Source organism: Choristoneura fumiferana, chromosome 17 (assembly GCF_025370935.1).
Source record: "Choristoneura fumiferana chromosome 17, NRCan_CFum_1, whole genome shotgun sequence".
NCBI lineage: Eukaryota > Metazoa > Arthropoda > Insecta > Lepidoptera > Tortricidae > Choristoneura > Choristoneura fumiferana.
The window spans coordinates 14,046,343-14,064,045 of record NC_133488.1 but is presented as its reverse complement, the minus strand read 5'-3'; the positions used below and the strand labels follow the sequence as shown (position 1 = coordinate 14,064,045).

At 36.3% G+C, this 17,703-nt stretch overlaps 3 protein-coding genes across 3 annotated transcripts; all 3 read right to left on the bottom strand.

The window, feature by feature from the left end:
* LOC141436826 (uncharacterized) lies at positions 1-4,102 on the bottom strand (the record flags this gene model as incomplete). The annotated part of the gene is given in 9 exon segments (XM_074099906.1): positions 1-157; positions 1,209-1,303; positions 1,306-1,375; positions 1,378-1,401; positions 2,605-2,713; positions 3,228-3,394; positions 3,526-3,653; positions 3,730-3,794; positions 3,878-4,102. Coding segments are annotated over 9 exon segments (850 nt in total), but the record flags the coding sequence as incomplete, so codon positions are not given.
* Positions 4,103-4,639: 537 nt separating this feature from the next.
* On the bottom strand, positions 4,640-11,096 carry Cmtr1 (Cap methyltransferase 1). The gene is made up of 14 exons (XM_074099905.1): positions 10,389-11,096; positions 10,168-10,269; positions 9,479-9,981; positions 8,784-8,924; positions 8,245-8,515; positions 7,947-8,143; positions 7,058-7,241; positions 6,743-6,968; positions 6,542-6,656; positions 6,219-6,468; positions 5,825-5,925; positions 5,616-5,731; positions 5,164-5,405; positions 4,640-4,946 (listed from the first exon to the last, which is right to left on the bottom strand). The coding sequence occupies exons 1-14, from the start codon at positions 10,399-10,401 to the stop codon at positions 4,699-4,701; spliced, it is 2,709 nt and encodes a 902-aa protein (XP_073956006.1). The 5' UTR covers positions 10,402-11,096; the 3' UTR covers positions 4,640-4,698.
* Positions 11,097-14,073: 2,977 nt separating this feature from the next.
* Ref1 (RNA and export factor binding protein 1) lies at positions 14,074-17,340 on the bottom strand. The gene is made up of 4 exons (XM_074100116.1): positions 16,988-17,340; positions 15,954-16,167; positions 15,416-15,625; positions 14,074-14,474 (listed from the first exon to the last, which is right to left on the bottom strand). Exons 1-4 carry the CDS (start codon positions 17,201-17,203, stop codon positions 14,308-14,310), a joined length of 807 nt encoding a protein of 268 aa, XP_073956217.1. The 5' UTR covers positions 17,204-17,340; the 3' UTR covers positions 14,074-14,307.
* Positions 17,341-17,703: the final 363 nt, after the last annotated feature.

Here is a 17,703-nt window from a genome sequence, read left to right as displayed (position 1 = left end):
GAATTGCCCTCTGGTGCTCCAAGTCGGATTTATTGCCAAAGACTGCCAGAAGAGGCTTCTTCGCCTCGGTTTCAAAAAATTTCTTCACAATATTAACCCATATGCTGAGATTCTCAAAACTTTGCAGGTTGGTCAAGTCGTAGACGAATAAGACCACCTGGAATTAAAAGTTTTACAACTACGGATAGAGGGCACTTAGGACGTTATAATAAAGCTTTAATAGGTTTGGTAAAAGTGGCACGGTTTCGGAGATATTTTGACTTTTAGGTTTTTTTTCCAAAATGAACACCCTTTTGAACATGAAACTACCGTAAGACTCACTCATATTAAATATATTGACCCGGATAACTCACGTCTTAAATCAAGTTAGGTAGGGTATTAGCCCGAAACAGTCGAGCTAAACTCGATTTAAGACGTGAGTTATCCGGGTCCAATATATTTAATGAACACCCTTGTTTGATATTTCCACGGGATCGGGATAAAATCCCAAATTTCAAGCGCTAGGATCAGGTAGACATGAAATTTGGCGCGGGTGTTTTATAAGCAACATTAATAAAATCCACGATGTTATTTTTAGAAATTCTCATGGAAATTTAGTAAAATCCCGGAACTTCGAGGCGGGTAAAGTCTAGTAGAAACATAGTTACAAGTGAAGCTAAATATAAGTGTGTAATAACTCGAATACTTACATATGAAACAAAGGGCATTTGGTATGGTATTATCCTGAACAAAGTGTACATACGATACAAAGTACTCTGGTTTGATTCTGCCAGCCTTCCCAGGCAACTACTCATGCTGGCATTTTGTGATGTGTGCGGTCTGGGCACATGCCATTGAATATGTTTTTAAATTTGATGTGTTCAATGTAAGAGACCTGAGGATATGTACACTTTTTAGATTAATGTAACCAGAATAAAGATGTTGGGAGGAAATACACGGACCGAGTAGTATTGTGTAAAGGTGGAGCGAATTGCTGAGCAGCCCATTATCAGATGACGCAATAAAGATATATAAATTCGTTAGAAACGTTTTTCTAGCGAGAGAATCTGGTTCTGGGCAGAGGCGTGTTTGATGGATTTATTTCGGAGATTCCCTATGAGACTGACACTTAAGTAGGAGGCTTAAGTACATTTAGGTGACATAGTCACATAGTCACCTAAATGTAGGTACTTAAGCCTCGTCAAATATAAGATGAAAAATAAACTTACATCAGTTGCATAGAGATAGTTGTCGAGCATTGCGGTGGCGCGCGCGCCGCCCGCGACGTCGCAGAGCAGCAGCGGCGCGGCCGGCCGCAGCCCGCGCACTGCCCCGCCAGCACCTCCGCGCCCGCCGTGCCACCGCCCGCGCCCGCCCCCGCCCCCGTCCCCCCAGCCCCAGGTAACGCGCGCACAGGCTGCTCTACAATAGCGGTTTTTTTATATATACAAGGCAGCATTTGAACACAATCATGCCTGATGGTAAGTGAAGATGTGCACTACGATGATTTGAAGACATACTAGATTTGAGGAAGGCCAGATTGTAGCAATCAGGGAACACAGACGCATTCTGGGTCTTCCACTCCTTAGCTGTCCGGATAATAAAGGACGAGCGAAAACGCTTTGTGTGACCAGTATTATAACCCCAGGCCTGGTTATTTTAATGTTTCTATGGGAATCCCACCACAACTTTTTTAATCCTCCATGTGCACTCAGGGACTAACTAAAATAACCTAATGCAGAAAGGGTGTTAAGTGGTCCATTGTAATTATTTTTTCAATAAAAAACATCATTGAAGTTCCCTGGAACCCTATAGTAAAAAAAGTTAACAACACAGTATGTCAGTTTAGACATTTCGCTACAAATAAATAAAAAGTCAGGAAGCGTAACTCAGAGCAAATTCCACACAAAATGTGGCCATACTTTATACCAACATGACTTATAATTCAAATACGAATTATTTTCGAGGTCGCATATAGACGTGCTTGTTGATCAGTTAAAATTCAAAAAAATATATATCATGGGACACTTCACACCAATTGACCTAGTCCCAAACTAAGCAAAGCTTGTACTATGAATACTAGGCAACGTTTAAACATACTTATATAGATAAATACATAGTTAAATATTGAACATCCAAGACCCGAGAACAAACATAAGCATAATTCATACAAATGTCTGCCCCAGCCGGGAATCGAACCTGGAACCTCAAGCTTCGTAGTCAGGTTCTCTAACCATTTGGCCATCCGGTCACATCAGATCTAAAATTATGATGCGCAGAACACGGTTTTTAAGCCCCACCTACTAGGACATGCAAGGCCATTGTTCTAGCGCAGTTACATTCCCTGACTTATTATTTATTTGTAGATTTTTAACTATTATTCACAGATTGTGACAGGTGATAAGAAACTATGGAAGCTAGCTGCCTTGGACCTTGACACAATTTCAAACTGTGAAGCTTTTCGCTCAGCAATCAACAGCTATTGCAATTCATTACATTTTCTTTAAGGAGTTGCCAGTAGCAGCTACATTTCACCTAACCCTTATAAATAAGCAACACATTGAAGGAGCTTTAAGTAAAGTTACTAATACAAATATCATAGAATCAACATATGTAAATACTTACTTTACCAGTTGCAGGTTCTCCAACCAATGTGATCTTGACTGTTCTATTCTGAACTTCATCATCTTCACTGTCTGACATGTCTTATATTTTGCAAACCATAACATTAAAACTTAAAATTGCAAGTTATTTAAATATTTAAAGGAATAAAACATTTTACTATACTCTTTTATTTAATTTATATCATTATTTTCTCTAATTATAATTTATTGTATTTTTTTTAACTCTCTTCAAATAAAGTAATAAGATTGGTCCATGTTTCTTAGAAAAGTTTTGAATGTTTGTCTAAATACATTGCCATGGCAACTGGAATCAACACACAATGGGATAACAATCTCACCAGAATGGTATTTCAGAATTAACTGTATACATGAAAAGGGCTTTGCAGTTTAAATAATGTATTAATAGCTATTTCTGTATTGTACTTCATGTGAGTAAATGTGTTCCTCACATTTGGGTGAATATTGTTTTATGTGATTAATAGTGATGTTTATTACAATATGTAACATAAAGTATGCTTTTTGGTTCAACATTGATAATGTAACAGTGATAGCATTTAAATAGTCAAATTAGTTATTTAGAATTCTGCAATTCCACCGACTCAATGTCTATTCAAACTGAAACACTTACTTCTTCGGAGTGCATTTTGAGCATCGTTGGTCATGGCATCAGCTTCATCCAGGATTATCAACTTGGGCCCAGCCTTGAATATGGTTCTAGTTGATGCAAAACTGAGTATTTGACCTCGCACTATTCCTATGCCTCTGTCATCTGATGCATTCAACTCCAACACCTGCCAAAAACAAGTCAGTTTGGCCAAAAAATAAAAATCACATTTAATTAAGTTTAAATTATTCCTAATAATCTCAGATTATTAAGGCTAAAATAACTGAAAAATGATATAGTAATATGTTAACTTCATACCATTGAGTTAAACTGCTGTGGAGTATACATTTGCTTAGCGCATGCCAGAATAGTTGATGTTTTTCCAGTCCCTGGAGGCCCGTAGAAGAGGAGATGAGGCAATTGATTCTCGTTCATAAACTGGTTAACTTTAACAAATATTTAGAAGGTTAATAACAAACTTTACAACTTTGTATCATTAACATTGAGGTTGTAAAATCTTACTTGTTTTAATTATATCATCGTGAGACACTAAGTCTTCTAGTTTGGATGGACGATACTTCTCGACCCTGTATAATGAATAACATCATTAAATTTTAGGCATGCATTTCACATTGCAGTAAATTATAGCACTAAAATGGTGTGCACTTACCAAGGCAGATTTTTTGTATTATCACCTTGAGGCATTGTAACTAAAATTAACTATGCAGATAGACGATTATTGTTGTCTTGATATGGATATAATCAAGAATGTATAACTTATAATAAGGATAATACACTAACAAATATTCACGTAAATAACGAACAAACCGCGCTCAAAATTGAACATTTTGACACTGACATCTGTCACTGTCAGCCAGGCAGCTAGCAGAGGCTGGCGTTTTTATTGCAAGATACAAAAATAGGGTGACACTCTTTCCTGACCCGGATAATACCGGGTTGGAAATACCGACCCTGTTTTTCGTATACACGATCATAGAACCTCACGTCAGTTTCTTTGGTTTATATCTTGGTTTCTATCAAGTTTCTATGGACGAATACACAAAAAACCGGGTCGGGAAAATGTCACCCCAAAAATCTCCAAAAATATAAAATTTAAGTCAAAACAAAGTCAAAAGTTTCAGCGATAGACAGAGAAAATGATAGCCATACAGCGAAAAGAGATATTATGTGAAGGTAGATGCCAAAAAATAAACATCTTTTTCAAGCATTACCAAACTATCAGTCAGATGAAGAAAGAGTTCGTCACTTATGGACCTCATGATCTCACTTACATGACTAGGGATCGTAGTTCCTCGCTCAATCGATTTTACGAACTAATTCCGTTTTAAGTTAAGAGCTTTTTTATCTAAACCAGCCCAAAACCCACCATCTGCACAGTGCCGTAAAAGGCGTATTAGAAATAAAATCAACATTTTGTCAATTCTTTATTACAACAAACTAGATTTCATATTTATAATTTACTTAGTTTGATCATCTTTTAGTCTTATGCTCAATAAAATTCTCCATTTGCGCTTTAGTAACTCCTCTGTGGGGCAGTCCTTCGAAAATGGCGCAAGCAGCTTCTTCCCAGTTCCACATGACACGATGCGCGTACGCATCCACCATGTCCAATCCCGCTTCTTCCACGATGTGGTACTCGCTAAGAGGTTTCTTGTCTTTGCCCATTCTGAAGTAATATTTGCGCCCGCTGGTTTTTGATATATGCGCCTGCCACGGCTCTGCAAAAGAAATTCATTTTATTTTGTGCATGTTTGTGTCATTTTTTTTATTTCATGCTGACCAGTTTCGCCACAGACTTGAATGTCCGATGTTGTTATTTGTTTTTATTTGGCGTGAAACGTAAAGGAAAACAAATCTAAACAAAAGACAACCAAACACAAAAATTAACTCAATCGTTTTTACATAGAAATATAATCCAATGCTTATGAAACAAACCTTTTATCTCTTTAACAAAGAGTACAGATCCAACAACATGAAACGTCTCAGTGTTATTAATCCTGTCAGGAATATTCAGTGTGAGCGCCTTCCTTACTCTTTTCATAGCACGGCATTCCAAGTTGTTTATCACTGTGGGGAAGTCCTCCATATTAAACAGTCTTTTGCATCTAATGGGTAGTGCAATACTTTTATCATATGGTTTATCAAGAGCTGCACAGAACAAAGCGCATTGGTGTATCCTGAGAATAAAAAATAAAAATTAATAACTTAAACTACTGTTAATTTTTATGAACTAAATTCGGGTTTTGTTCCGCGTACCTTGATTTTAACGAAGCTCGATAAACCCGAATTTAATTCATAAAATTAGTAGACTGCGATAGTTTAATTTAAAATATTGTGCTGTCAATTTAGACAAAAAAAGTGTTTATTTCAATCTCCTATCAACATACCTTTCTGATAACGGCAAATGAGAAATATCAGTTCCCCCAAGCATGAGAGCATCTATTACATGGAGAGCTTTACTAAACATCTGATTATTGCCGACTCCGCGGTATTCCTTCACAATCTAAAAATATAACAGAAATAATGGGATAGCTAGTAATTAAGTTAATCACGTTAAAACTACGTATAATAAGATAAATGTGTAATTAAACCTCACCTCACCATACAATAAAGTTTTTGCAGGCAAAGTAAGGTGTAAATCTACAATACTTTTCCAACCTGATCCTTCTAGCTGATGCACTTGTTTTCCGCCGCAACCTGACAATAAAAAATGATCATAATCTGTCTTAGATATTTGTTACACTATACAATAAATATACTGAGCGGCAAAAAATCTGGCTCTCAAATATTTGCAATACTTAATAGGTAATTCTGTATGTAGAGTGGGCCAAATTTTGTGCCGCTGATGAGTGCATAAGTATATTTATAGAACTGAATAAAATTGCTAAAATTGCTGACATTGCGTCAGAACGAGAGTTGAGGAGGTCAAGAGGGGAGGCTTTTGCCCAGCAGTGGGACACTATACAGGCTACTTAAAAAAATAAAATTACCTATAAAAAATTTCAGCTCTTGACTGGTCTTGCCATTTGCCAAAAAGTAAAAGTGCCAATCATACACATTCTTAAAAGTTTCCAAGTCAGAGTCTTTTTCTAAGAAATTGGGTGGTTTATTTAGAACACCATTTTTGAACGCATGAGAGCTGTGTCCGTCCCGCGGCCGCTTCTGCATCATACTTAAAATATTTGAAAGAGTATCCTCAGGGTTCAGTCTTTCCGTTTGTGTCCTTACTTTGTCAGGTATCTATAAATGAATGTTTTAAGAATTCAGTAAAATTTAATATCAATAACATTTCTTCATCTCATTTCTTACTTACTTTCCATAACTTTAAACAATGTTCCCTTATCTCAGCTTGTGTACTTTCCTTGAGGTTCTTGTCTTTACTAAATTCTGCTATTTTAAGCAAGTTTTTGATTTGTTTTTCGCCAATACTGTAAAAAGCAAAAAGTAAGATGATGATGATGACTCAGTGTTGTACAGCAAATATTTTATTTAATATCATAAATTTAATACGTACAGGCAGTTGCTTTGATACATATACTCAAAGAAACCTGTATCTTCCTGCAAGATGCTTAATGGTACAAGTTCCGTTACATCGTCCCCATTGTCGCGCTCTTCCCATAAAATTGAGTTGACTGAATAAAGGTGGTGTTCAGCTGACTCTGTGCCCAATCGTTTCCACAGACAAATTAAATAGCGTTCAGAATTAGCAGGTCGTGATGTGACAGGCTTATGGATGCACACTACAAAATAAATACATAATATAATAATTAAACTGGGTACTAACTAAATTAACATTTAACAATTTGTAAGAAAAAAAACAGCTTATTACCTTTGTCAAAACATCTGTACATGATGTAAATTAAACCAACACTGAATGGAGTGAAAACGTCAAATAATTTGACAACAAAATGACCTCCTGTTCTTACAAGCATCAGTGCAGCCAAGCACTGACACAGATACAGCTGCTTTGATAGTATCTCTTGAATATTTTCTTGACCTTCAACTGAAAATCCCTATAAGTAGAACAACAATGTAATAAAATTATGTAGAAAACTATTGTGCAGTTTTTTTTAGGGTTTTTTATTTAATTAATAAGGGAAACTGTGCCCTAATAGGATAACTTGTGTGCTTACTTGTTTGTCTCAGCCAATTTACACTGTTTCTACCCAACCAATTCGGTCCACATATGCATTTCTGTTTTCTGTTACCCAAATAGAACATGTATGTAAAATAAAAATTTGGGTGCTTTAGATAGGCAAATAAAAAAAAACTTTTTGCAATTATATTTGGTTTGGAGAGGTATTTAACTAAATGTAAACAAAACAATGTCAGTTGGTGTCTTAAACATAGAAATTCCCCAATTAAACTATCTAAACATTTACATTTCTGTGTTGAAATACACTAGTCTAGTTTGTATTACAAGATAAGTAAACTGTTTAAAATCCTTGAATGTATCAAATCGGACAGCTGAAGTTTGTTTACATTTAATTAATTACTTATCCAAACCAAGTATAGACTTGTTTTATTGGTCTCAAAAAGGTAATAAAGTAGGTTTAGAAAACAGACCACCACCTCTCTCCTCTACCTTAAAAATTCGCGCGAAAGAACCAACACTAAATTTCGGAAAAAAATAGTTGTTTAGATACAGATTACCAGAAAACATATAAGAAGTCTACAGTCTTAAAATCCACAAGTGATTTTTAATAACTTCTACTCACACCATCAGCCATAAGAAAATGTACGCCTTTGTCATCTGTTTGCTTCAAAACATAGTCTTTCAAAGACATCAGGTTTGCAGGATTGAATATATTCCCGTCATTTTCGATTCCATAATATGGATTGAAAGTTTCTGGAGTACCAGCATTAAAATCTGACAACTTGAAATCGCATGCACCCTTCAACGTAAATCCAAATCCTGCGGACAACATATATCAAATTATATTATACTAAAAACGTTACACTAAAGGTTTCAAAATAATGATCATAAGAAATATGAGATATGAGGTTAGGACTAACCTTTTGCTTTCCATCCTTTTCTGTACAATACATATTCAGAGAAACCACCTGGACCAGCACATACATCAGCAAAATAAAGTAATTCTTTATCTATTGCCAATTTTCCTGTTTGCGTTTTAGGTTCAGTAAACATGAAGTCAAACAGGGCATCTATATTGGCCATTTTGACAGCAGCCCTGTTTAAAAATATTACTGCACCTATAGTTTCATATGGGTTGCTGCGGAAACGAGCATTCCTAAGGTCTTCATCATCCAAAGTATCAAAAATAGTCTGCAAAAATATATTTAAACTTGATTACATAATCTTTTTGTAGGTGTAATAAGAGTTTTAATTTAGTTTAAATTCTTGGTCCCTGTCACTGTTTTTAAATAGAATAAAAGAGTATTATTTGTAACTATCTCATTTGAGTACCACACCACATGACCAATACTTTTTGCATAAAAGGGTAATAAACATATCATTCCATATACAATGTTATTTATATCCATAGAATACTTAAATAAATATATAAACTAATTGATATTTAGGTATAATGTACCTTTGCATTCAAAACACCTTTTAAAACCTCAGGATCTACGAATTCTGTCTCATCTTCAATTGTTAGTTTTTTGGATCCTCTGCATAACCATTCTTCCAGAACATCACCAGATAGAGGTTCAGCTCCAGGAGGCATCCAGAGCTAAAAATATTTTTTTATCATTATAAATACAATCAACAGACTCAACCACAGAATTTTTTGAGCAATGTAAAAGACATATATTGAATGTATGTATGTATATCATCTCCAATTTCTCCAAATCCCCAAAACACATATATGTATTTGAGAATAAAAATGTTACAACAACTGTTGATGTCTTATTTTAATTTTATGTGACAAATAAATATTTTTTTATTTATACTTATATACAAACTTAAGATTAACTTTGTTCAAAGAATTTGTTATTTTAGCCAACAATGCAAAGTGAAAAACAGGAATTTTATTTATGCCATCATTATCATATTCATGCAATGCATATTTGGCAACTACCAATATTATTTTGTTAATGGTTTAGGTATTTGGTGAATATGAACATTCATAGCCACTCACATGCTTTTAGCTTTTGGCTTTTGGCTCTAGTTGCCTGTTAACGCTCTTATTTTGTTAATGAATAGAATTCAACTCAAAATTCAAAGCATGTGAGTGGATATATAAGTTTTTATACCCACAGTACAATATGTAAAAAGTCTATTTACCACTTTTTCTTTAGCTTCTGGTTTATCATCATCTGGTGACCATTTAAAATCACGAGGAACACTACCTACTGTAGATGACTTAAGTCCCAAACCTCTTCGGCCTTTCTGTGTAGAGGCTTCAACAGGTTCTGTCCGTCCATGTTCAAATTTACCTAAGCCCTTTCCTGGCTTAAAACCCATGTTGCTCATCATGTTCTTAGCTTTGTCTGAATACCAACCTTTCTCTTCATCAGTCTGATTTGAGAAATTAGTGTTTTTAGAGAAATCTTTATGATTTTCAAAACTAGCCCGCATTGAGCCTTCCCCATTTTCATTTTCCTCATCAAAACCATAATGATCACTTGGAGAAGAACAGTTTTCACTAAGGCTGCTTCGGCTTAGTCTAATGTCATTGTGGGGGCTTTGCTCTATATAATGTAAGCCTTTGCTTTTAGGTTGTTTAGATTCTGTACCATAATCTATGTGAGAAGTCTCAGGTGGTTCATCATCAGACTCTTGAAGTACTGAAAAAATAAAAGAAAGAACTTAAAACATTGAATTAAAGTGCAATAAAAACGCAAGCAGTATTGGCTTGATTTTAAGCTGTCCATCTACGAGAAGACCTTCACATTTTTTAAATTAGCAGTCAATTTTGTTTTAAGCAACTGGCAATAAAGCAATTGGCATGTTAGGCATCATGGTATAACAACCTGAACCATGGGATGTGGTCGATGATGCGCCGTAGGTGTCAGCCCTTGGACGCTTGCATGGCACTGGGCTTTCGTCGCTACTAGAGTCATCATCAGACGGATCTGAGCAACCATACAGAAATACTAGTATCGGTTTTATACAGTACACTTACCACTGTTTTTTGTCTTTATTTAACTACACTAGTACAGGGGCACAAAAATTAAAAAGAAAAAACCTTTACCTGATAGACTCATGTTGTGGTTGTTGTGTACCCTAAAGGGTACAATATTCACGTACGACAACCGTACCTAGCGTAGACTGAAATGATAATTTAAGTATTAATCATGAAATAACAAACTGCAATTTCCACTAGTAATGATAAATTTTCACTTTTCCATAAATACGAGCGAGCGAAATACTGCACATTCTTAGATGAATGATTGGTCTCGCGCGCTCGCTCGACTAGATACCGCGCTAATTAAAAACAAAACGTTCGTGAATGCGGCAACTCAATATTGTAGTGTGCGTAAGAACGGTGTAAGACAATTTGCAAGGATGTTAGTGTGCGTGACGAATTGTGTTGCCAGCTGCTCCACTGTTACCTGAATTATTGGGAAAATAAATTATTCTGTGGTCTATTAAGTCATTGGTTACAAAATGTATCTTGGGAAATACTTAGAAATTAAGAAGTAATTAAGAGTGAATATATTAATATGTTTGTGTATAGGTTAGGCGTAGGTTTCTTCTTAAAAAAAATGGTAGGTATGATGTAGGTATATCAATGATCAGGCCTCACTTTTAATTAAAAAATATATATATTTAAGGACATTCAATATTTACAAATTATTACTGAAAATTCATGGACTGAGTCACCAACTAAGAAGTTTTGCGTACTTAACACGTTGCACCTATAGTTAAACCTAATATAATGTACAGATTAATTAAGACTAAAATAAAAATAATTGTTTACAAAATATACATACATAGGTACATGCATAACATACATACTTACATACATACGCTTGAAAAACATAACCCTCCTTCGGGCAGTCGGGTAAAAAGTTAACATTTCAGGAAAATGGGTAGAAATACGAAAAAAAAATTGTTTCGTTTCCCGTAATGCCTAAGTAAATCATTGATCGGGCTTTTGCTCATCAAGACGAAAAACATTTTTAAGTTTTTAAGACCTTCACCTTAATCTAAATGTGTCGGGTAACAATTTATACAGGTTCTTGTGTATAATTCACAAAGATAACATTGAATAATCATAGAACTCAGGTATTGTATATGAATAATTAAGTTAGAACTTAAAAAAATTAAGTTTTAAAATTAGCAGTCATTTTAAGATGATAACAATAAATTCATTTATTAAAACTAACCAGGGAATTTGATTTTGTGTACGTGGCAACACAGAATGGCATGTTAGGGTTCATGTTATTTTATTTTGAACCATGAAATTATACGATATACTGATGGTGTATCCCAGTACCTTACCACTTCTTGTCTATTATTTTTTTAACAGTACACTGCAGAAAACTGGCATTTTAAAACCTTTATGATAAATTTAACATGTTGTGGGACATGCACATTAAAAACAATTTCAAGACGACAACCGTCCTAGGGTCAGGTACGACCGATTTCGCGTACTAAATGAAATGCCGCATTTCACAAGTAACGCCGGCGGTTCACTAGTCGAATAAGCGCGCGAGCCAAATACTAAGTGCACATTATAAAGCAGCGCAGCAAGCAAGTGACGCGGGGTTACCAACTCCATTTTTGTTTACCCCTTGTGCTTAAGTAAAAACCCCCTAAAACTAACCAATTTTTTGGAAAAAACCCCAATATATAAAATAAAACAAATTATATCTCAATTTCTTTAATGTTTTAAGTTATACATTATTTAGGATCAGTTCGATTTTGCCAGCACAACACTCAGTCACTCAACAGCCACGCCACAGACCTATAAATTTAAATACAGAAGTGTGAAATACACTAGTGTGAAAGCCGAAAAAGATTGTTCAACCGCGTTACAAATCACAGTAACGTAAATCGGAGCGTTCGGTCGAGTATATCTTTGTCAGTCGCACTTACGATTTCAAGCAATAGAGAGTGGGATACACTGTGGTATCGAGAACATTCCATTTTAATTCCCTATATCACACAAACATGGTATGGAAAAATCCCTAAATATACCCCTAAAAAAATCCCATGGTCCTTATTTCCCCCCTAAATTTAGGGGTAAAACTCCTAAGTTGGCACCCCTGAAGTGACATGACAGTGACAGCACAGCATCATTTAATGACATGACAGAGAAGACTAGATGAGGGACTTTACCCAAACGTCAATACTGTGTCCAAGCCAAAGAGGAATGTCCAAGCTAACGTGATATATCTATTACATAGTTATTAATTTCGACTAAAAGATAGTGTTTATGTAAGAATTAATGAGAGCAGTTCAACAAATTGTTTTTATCGTTAAATAGTCAACGGTTTTAATTATTAGCGTAAAGCTATTTATAAACATTAATTTCAATCTTACAGTTTCACCCATGTTTCATTCACCATGTCATTGAGCCTATTTGGACCTGCTAGGCTACTACGAAACTCTTACGAAACTCGAAACACGAAGTTCGTATAGTACCGTCCCTCTCGCTCTTGTATTAAATAGTATAAGTGTCAGAGAGACCGCACGACACGAACTTCGAGTTACGAGTTTCGTAGTAGCCCTGCTTTCGAGTTTCGTAGTAGCATGGTAGTAGCCTTGCTGTCTGAATTCACCTAGGATCTTGATAAAGTAGAGCTCTGAAAAGCTGTAGATTAATGATTTATCGAAGGCTGTAGAGGTTTATTCACCTTTATGGTGCGGACATACTATTAAAAAACCGACGCCACGCTACGCTTGCGACACGCCATCCAATGCATACCATCCCTAACTTTCGTATTAAATAATATAAGCGTCAGCGGAATGGCAAAATAAGAAGTTCGAATTTTGCACTTCGTAGTATTATAGGGCCATATTATTATGCTGGCACTTCACTTGGTATACTCACCGAAATATTTGCGCGTACGAAATCGAAAGAGATGTACTATTTCATACCTGGCATGAGCGAAGATGTCAATAGTGCAACGCGAAGTGAAGTGCCACCATTATACTAATCTGCTCCATAATATTCTATGGTCAGTTGCAGATAGAACCATGCGTCGGGCGAAGTGGCGTGGCGTCGCGTTTTAGTTGTTTCCGCCTTTAGTTAACTAGGTCTTTTATCATTTTCATTTCATGCAACAATAATATTATGCTCATTCATTATCAGACTTAAAAAAAGGAGGAGATTCTATGTTCGACTGCATACATGCTTTTTTTTCCCTACCCACCCCTGGCGGTAGGGTGGGACTGAAGCATACCACAGGAGTGCTGTAGTAACACAGGCTACGAGTATTAGGTAGCTTCTTATGCCCGAAGGGCAAACCGCTCAGAAATGGAGCCCCACGTAGCGAGGTTCCTTCGTTTTTTTTCTCAAATCCAGCTACTTTTGATGCTGACTGTACAACTTACAATATAAGTAGTCTTTCGCGAAAAAATATTTTTATTTTCCATCATATACCAGCACTCCTACAGTGGTATGGTTCTGTCCCACCCTACCTCTGCATGGGTATGGTAGGTCTGACATGTACTTTTTTGTCTCAGTTAATGTCTCAATAGTTGACAGTGAAAAAATTGCAATAAACAATTTCTTTGGAACCACCTTTTCTTTACACTTTGATATTGACTTAATTATAATAATGATAAACCACCACTTATGGGCCATACTTGAGGATAGGTATTATAAAGTGTTTACTAGCAGTGTATACAAGTATTGTCCCAAGCTTGAATGTCCAAGAGAACGCCTGACAGCAAATAAATACAAAGGAATAAATAAAAAGTGAAAACCCATTATCAAAAATCTTTTATTCAAAATTACTTTCTGGCTAGGACAGTGCCACTAACACAATCATTTTTTATTATTGATGTCATCAAAAATATTTTTTTACTGTAAAGTAACCAAGGTCCTAATTATTATTTTTTTTTTTTAAATTCATACTATCAATAAAATGCCATTGTTCGGCATCCTTACACATGTACAAAATAGTGTCCATTTCACTGCACTTGAGGTAAACCATTGTTTACTTTATTTCTTTGACATAAGCATCTAATTCAGCATCGAGTTGTTCAGCTGTGGGCACAGGGCGCCTGCCGCCGCCGCGGGCCCCGCTACCGCGACCGCGGCGAGCCCCACTGCCTCGCGCGCCTCCACCACCACCGCCTTGATTTCTGTTAGCACCACTTCCAACTGCAATGGCATAAATTCGGTTTCAGCAGAAAATACAACAACACAACATGCATTCAGTTCTGGTCAAATGCACGCCCGGGCGAGTGAGTGAACGCAGCTGCCTTATAGATAGCAATTTTATTCTAGAATGGGTTTGAAGTGTTTTGTTTGGTTGTTTGTGTGTTTCATTCCATTTTATACAGTTAATAATTCTACTTTCACAACACTATTTTATCTACGTAGGTAAAATAGTGTTGTGAAATACGCTCATTTCGAGGCTTAAAAACTCAAACTCTGAAGACTCTCGTGGCTTAACTACTCAAAGACCGCAAAGCCAATTTAATTCTTAAATATAGATAAGATTTGACCCTGGAGTCTTAAGGGTTTGAGTCTTTAAGCCTCGAAATGAGCGTTATCCACTACTCTAAGGTAAAAACAACTAGCAGGCCGCATTTGTAATAAGGCAATTAAGTTTTCAAAAAGAAATTTTTAAACCCTGATACAATACAAAAACTGATGCATGTATGTATGTACTAAGTATGTTCTCTTTTATTGTACATTAAAGAGAAACAATTTTAAAACAATTATTCTCTACCAGTCAACCTTTGAGTGAGAAGGGACCAACAAAGAGTTTTGTTTTTATCTGGTAGTCTGTGGCTTAGCAATATTGGATGAGATGATTTGAACATTGTATGTAGGTATGTACTAGCAAGTAGTTAAGTGTTCTGCTTGTGTTAGATTTTACATTTGATACCATATCTAAACATAATAATGCTAAACTCAAGATTTTACACACAGCTGGTGTGGTACTAACTATTCTAATAAATGTTATTTTCAGGACATCAACAGGAGTTCAGATGACACATAAAAATTTGCTTGCTAACTTCCTACCCACCTTACAGCATATATGAAGTTAAAGCCACCTAACAGACAAAGTAAATATGGATCCTATGAGCAAGTACCTCTATTATTCCTCCTGATGGGGCCACCACCGCCGCCGCCGCTAGCACCGCCACCGCCACCAATGCGCCCTCTGTCTTCATTCCTGAATGTGCTTATTTCTGAAGTAGCTAACTGAATATTCATTGCGCGGCCATCAAGCGGCACTCCATTATACTGCTTCATTGCTTTCAAAGCATCAGCTCTTCTCTCAAATACAACGTCAGCAGTCCCTAGAATATAATCGTTTTTAGAAACCACAAAAGATAAATATGGACTTATCTGACAGAATATGATGGAAAAATATTATTTACTTCACTAGATCTGTACCTAGTGCAGCCATATTCAAGCTGCAACTTGTTTTGCATCTATAATGGAGCAGCAGAAATGCATAGCAATTACCAACCGTTTTGGCTTTCAGACAACTCTAATAAACTTATGAAGTAGCCCCTGCACAATAGCTATGACTTTGACACATTCATAGCCCATATGAAAAAAAGGTGGAGTATGACTTACTTTGTAAAAACAATAAAATTAAACCAAATTACTTATAATTCTTACCTAAGGATCTGCCAGATCTGTCGTAGTGAACAGCTGCACCTTTCAAAATGCCAAATTCAGAGAATAGCTCCTGAATATCTGAATCAGATACTCCAAAGTCCAGGTTGGACACTAACAGCTTTGTAGGGCCCATTGTCATGGGCCCACTTCTTTGCATCTTCCGCTCTCCAAAGTCACTGAACATGTCATGTTTCCAAGTGCTGTTTACATCACCCTGAAATGTCGTCCTTCATAGAGCATGCCAACTGGCCACTCAATGCGTCTTTGAGTATGTGTACACTCAAAATACATAGCAACCATAATGATATAATACAGGTGATGATCATTGAACAATGCAATTAACTTAAGTGATTCTTTAACGTTTGACATAAACATGATACAATAACTAGTATAAACAGAATTTGTAGAAATTAATTGGTACAGAGATAGATTTTACAGCAGTCTGTTATAGATATTTTTCAATCACTGATACACAACACTGTCTGCACCACAACATTGCTGCCTGGAGCCTGTTTCACGTTGAGGTAAAGGAGCTACTACATTTCCACTCAACAATGTAGAAATTCTTCTTTCTCCAACTCCCTCAGCAAGCTGCTACAAATGCCACGATGCAAGTGGAAATACCACGACACGGCAAGATCTCCTTCATACTTTGTAGATATCACTTGCATCCCCAAAGATAATGGAGAGAATTTGGATTTGTTGCAGTTAAATTAACGTAACTGTGGCACTAGAGCACCATAACAGTGTGGTTTAGTAATAGGTCGTAGAGACCTCCAACTGATGCATTACAAAGGTGACAATAAATACATATTGCTGGGATTTTCCCAGGATTAATATGCTGAATATGACACGGAAATTATACTATTTGATAATACATGTAACAGCAGTCTTCCTCGAAGAGGGAAACATTTCGCACCGTAAATGCACGACGTTAAGAAACCAGCTCACTTCTGTTAACCATTTGTGAATGCGTCACTCAAGAAGACTGGCCGCCATTTTGTAATGTTACAATCATAGGTTATTCGATTTACCCTCGAGTAGTTAGTAGGTTTGGATACACCGCCACGATTTCTCCCACGTAATACGCCGCCTGCGCGACCATTGCGGAATCCACCAGCTGCTCCACCACCGCCTCCTCGACCGGTTCTTTTGCTTGTATCAAACTTTCGGCCAGCTCCACCTCCACCTCTTCCTCTTTTACTTGCTTTAATGATGTCGTCCAGAGCCATATCAATACGGTCAACCATTATGATAGCTTTTATGTTACTTCAAAATCTTGGTATAATCTAAACTTAAGGCCTATTTGATCAAATTTATTTAAAAGAAATACTTTTCACGTGTCACTCCGACTCGACGCCAAACGAGAAAGAAAAGAACGGAATAAAATGAATGAATGACTGACATACTTGGAACGAACGAAGCAATTAAATAAAAAGCTAATAACTGTTATTGGCAACACTCTTACCTACTTTTATTTACCTGTGAATTTTGTTGTGGTTTTTATTTGGACTGCGCTTAGAACATAAGAAATTATAAAACGTGTGTGGCATTTTGCATTAAAATATTCGTTATTTATTGACTCGAAAAAAAAAATGAACAGTACGCAGCAGCAGGGCTACTACGAAACTCGTAGTTTATATCGTGCGGTCCCTCTGACACTTATACTATTTAATAAGAGAGCGAGAGGGACCGCACGACACGAACTTTCTTGTTCGTAGTTTCGTAGTATTAGCCCTGCTGAATGAAT

Coding starts and splice junctions, on each gene's coding strand:
- Cmtr1 (XM_074099905.1), bottom strand. Junction 8,516..8,783: donor AAGGTGTTTTGAATGCAAAG/GTACATTATACC, acceptor ATATTTTTGCAG/ACTATTTTTGATACTTTGGA. Junction 5,732..5,824: donor AAACTTTATTGTATGGTGAG/GTGAGGTTTAAT, acceptor TTATATTTTTAG/ATTGTGAAGGAATACCGCGG.
- Ref1 (XM_074100116.1), bottom strand. CDS start 17,203: ATGGTTGACCGTATTGATATGGCTCTGGACGACATCATTAAAGCAAGT. Junction 15,626..15,953: donor CAGATCTGGCAGATCCTTAG/GTAAGAATTATA, acceptor ATTATATTCTAG/GGACTGCTGACGTTGTATTT. Junction 14,475..15,415: donor CATCAGGAGGAATAATAGAG/GTACTTGCTCAT, acceptor ATGCCATTGCAG/TTGGAAGTGGTGCTAACAGA.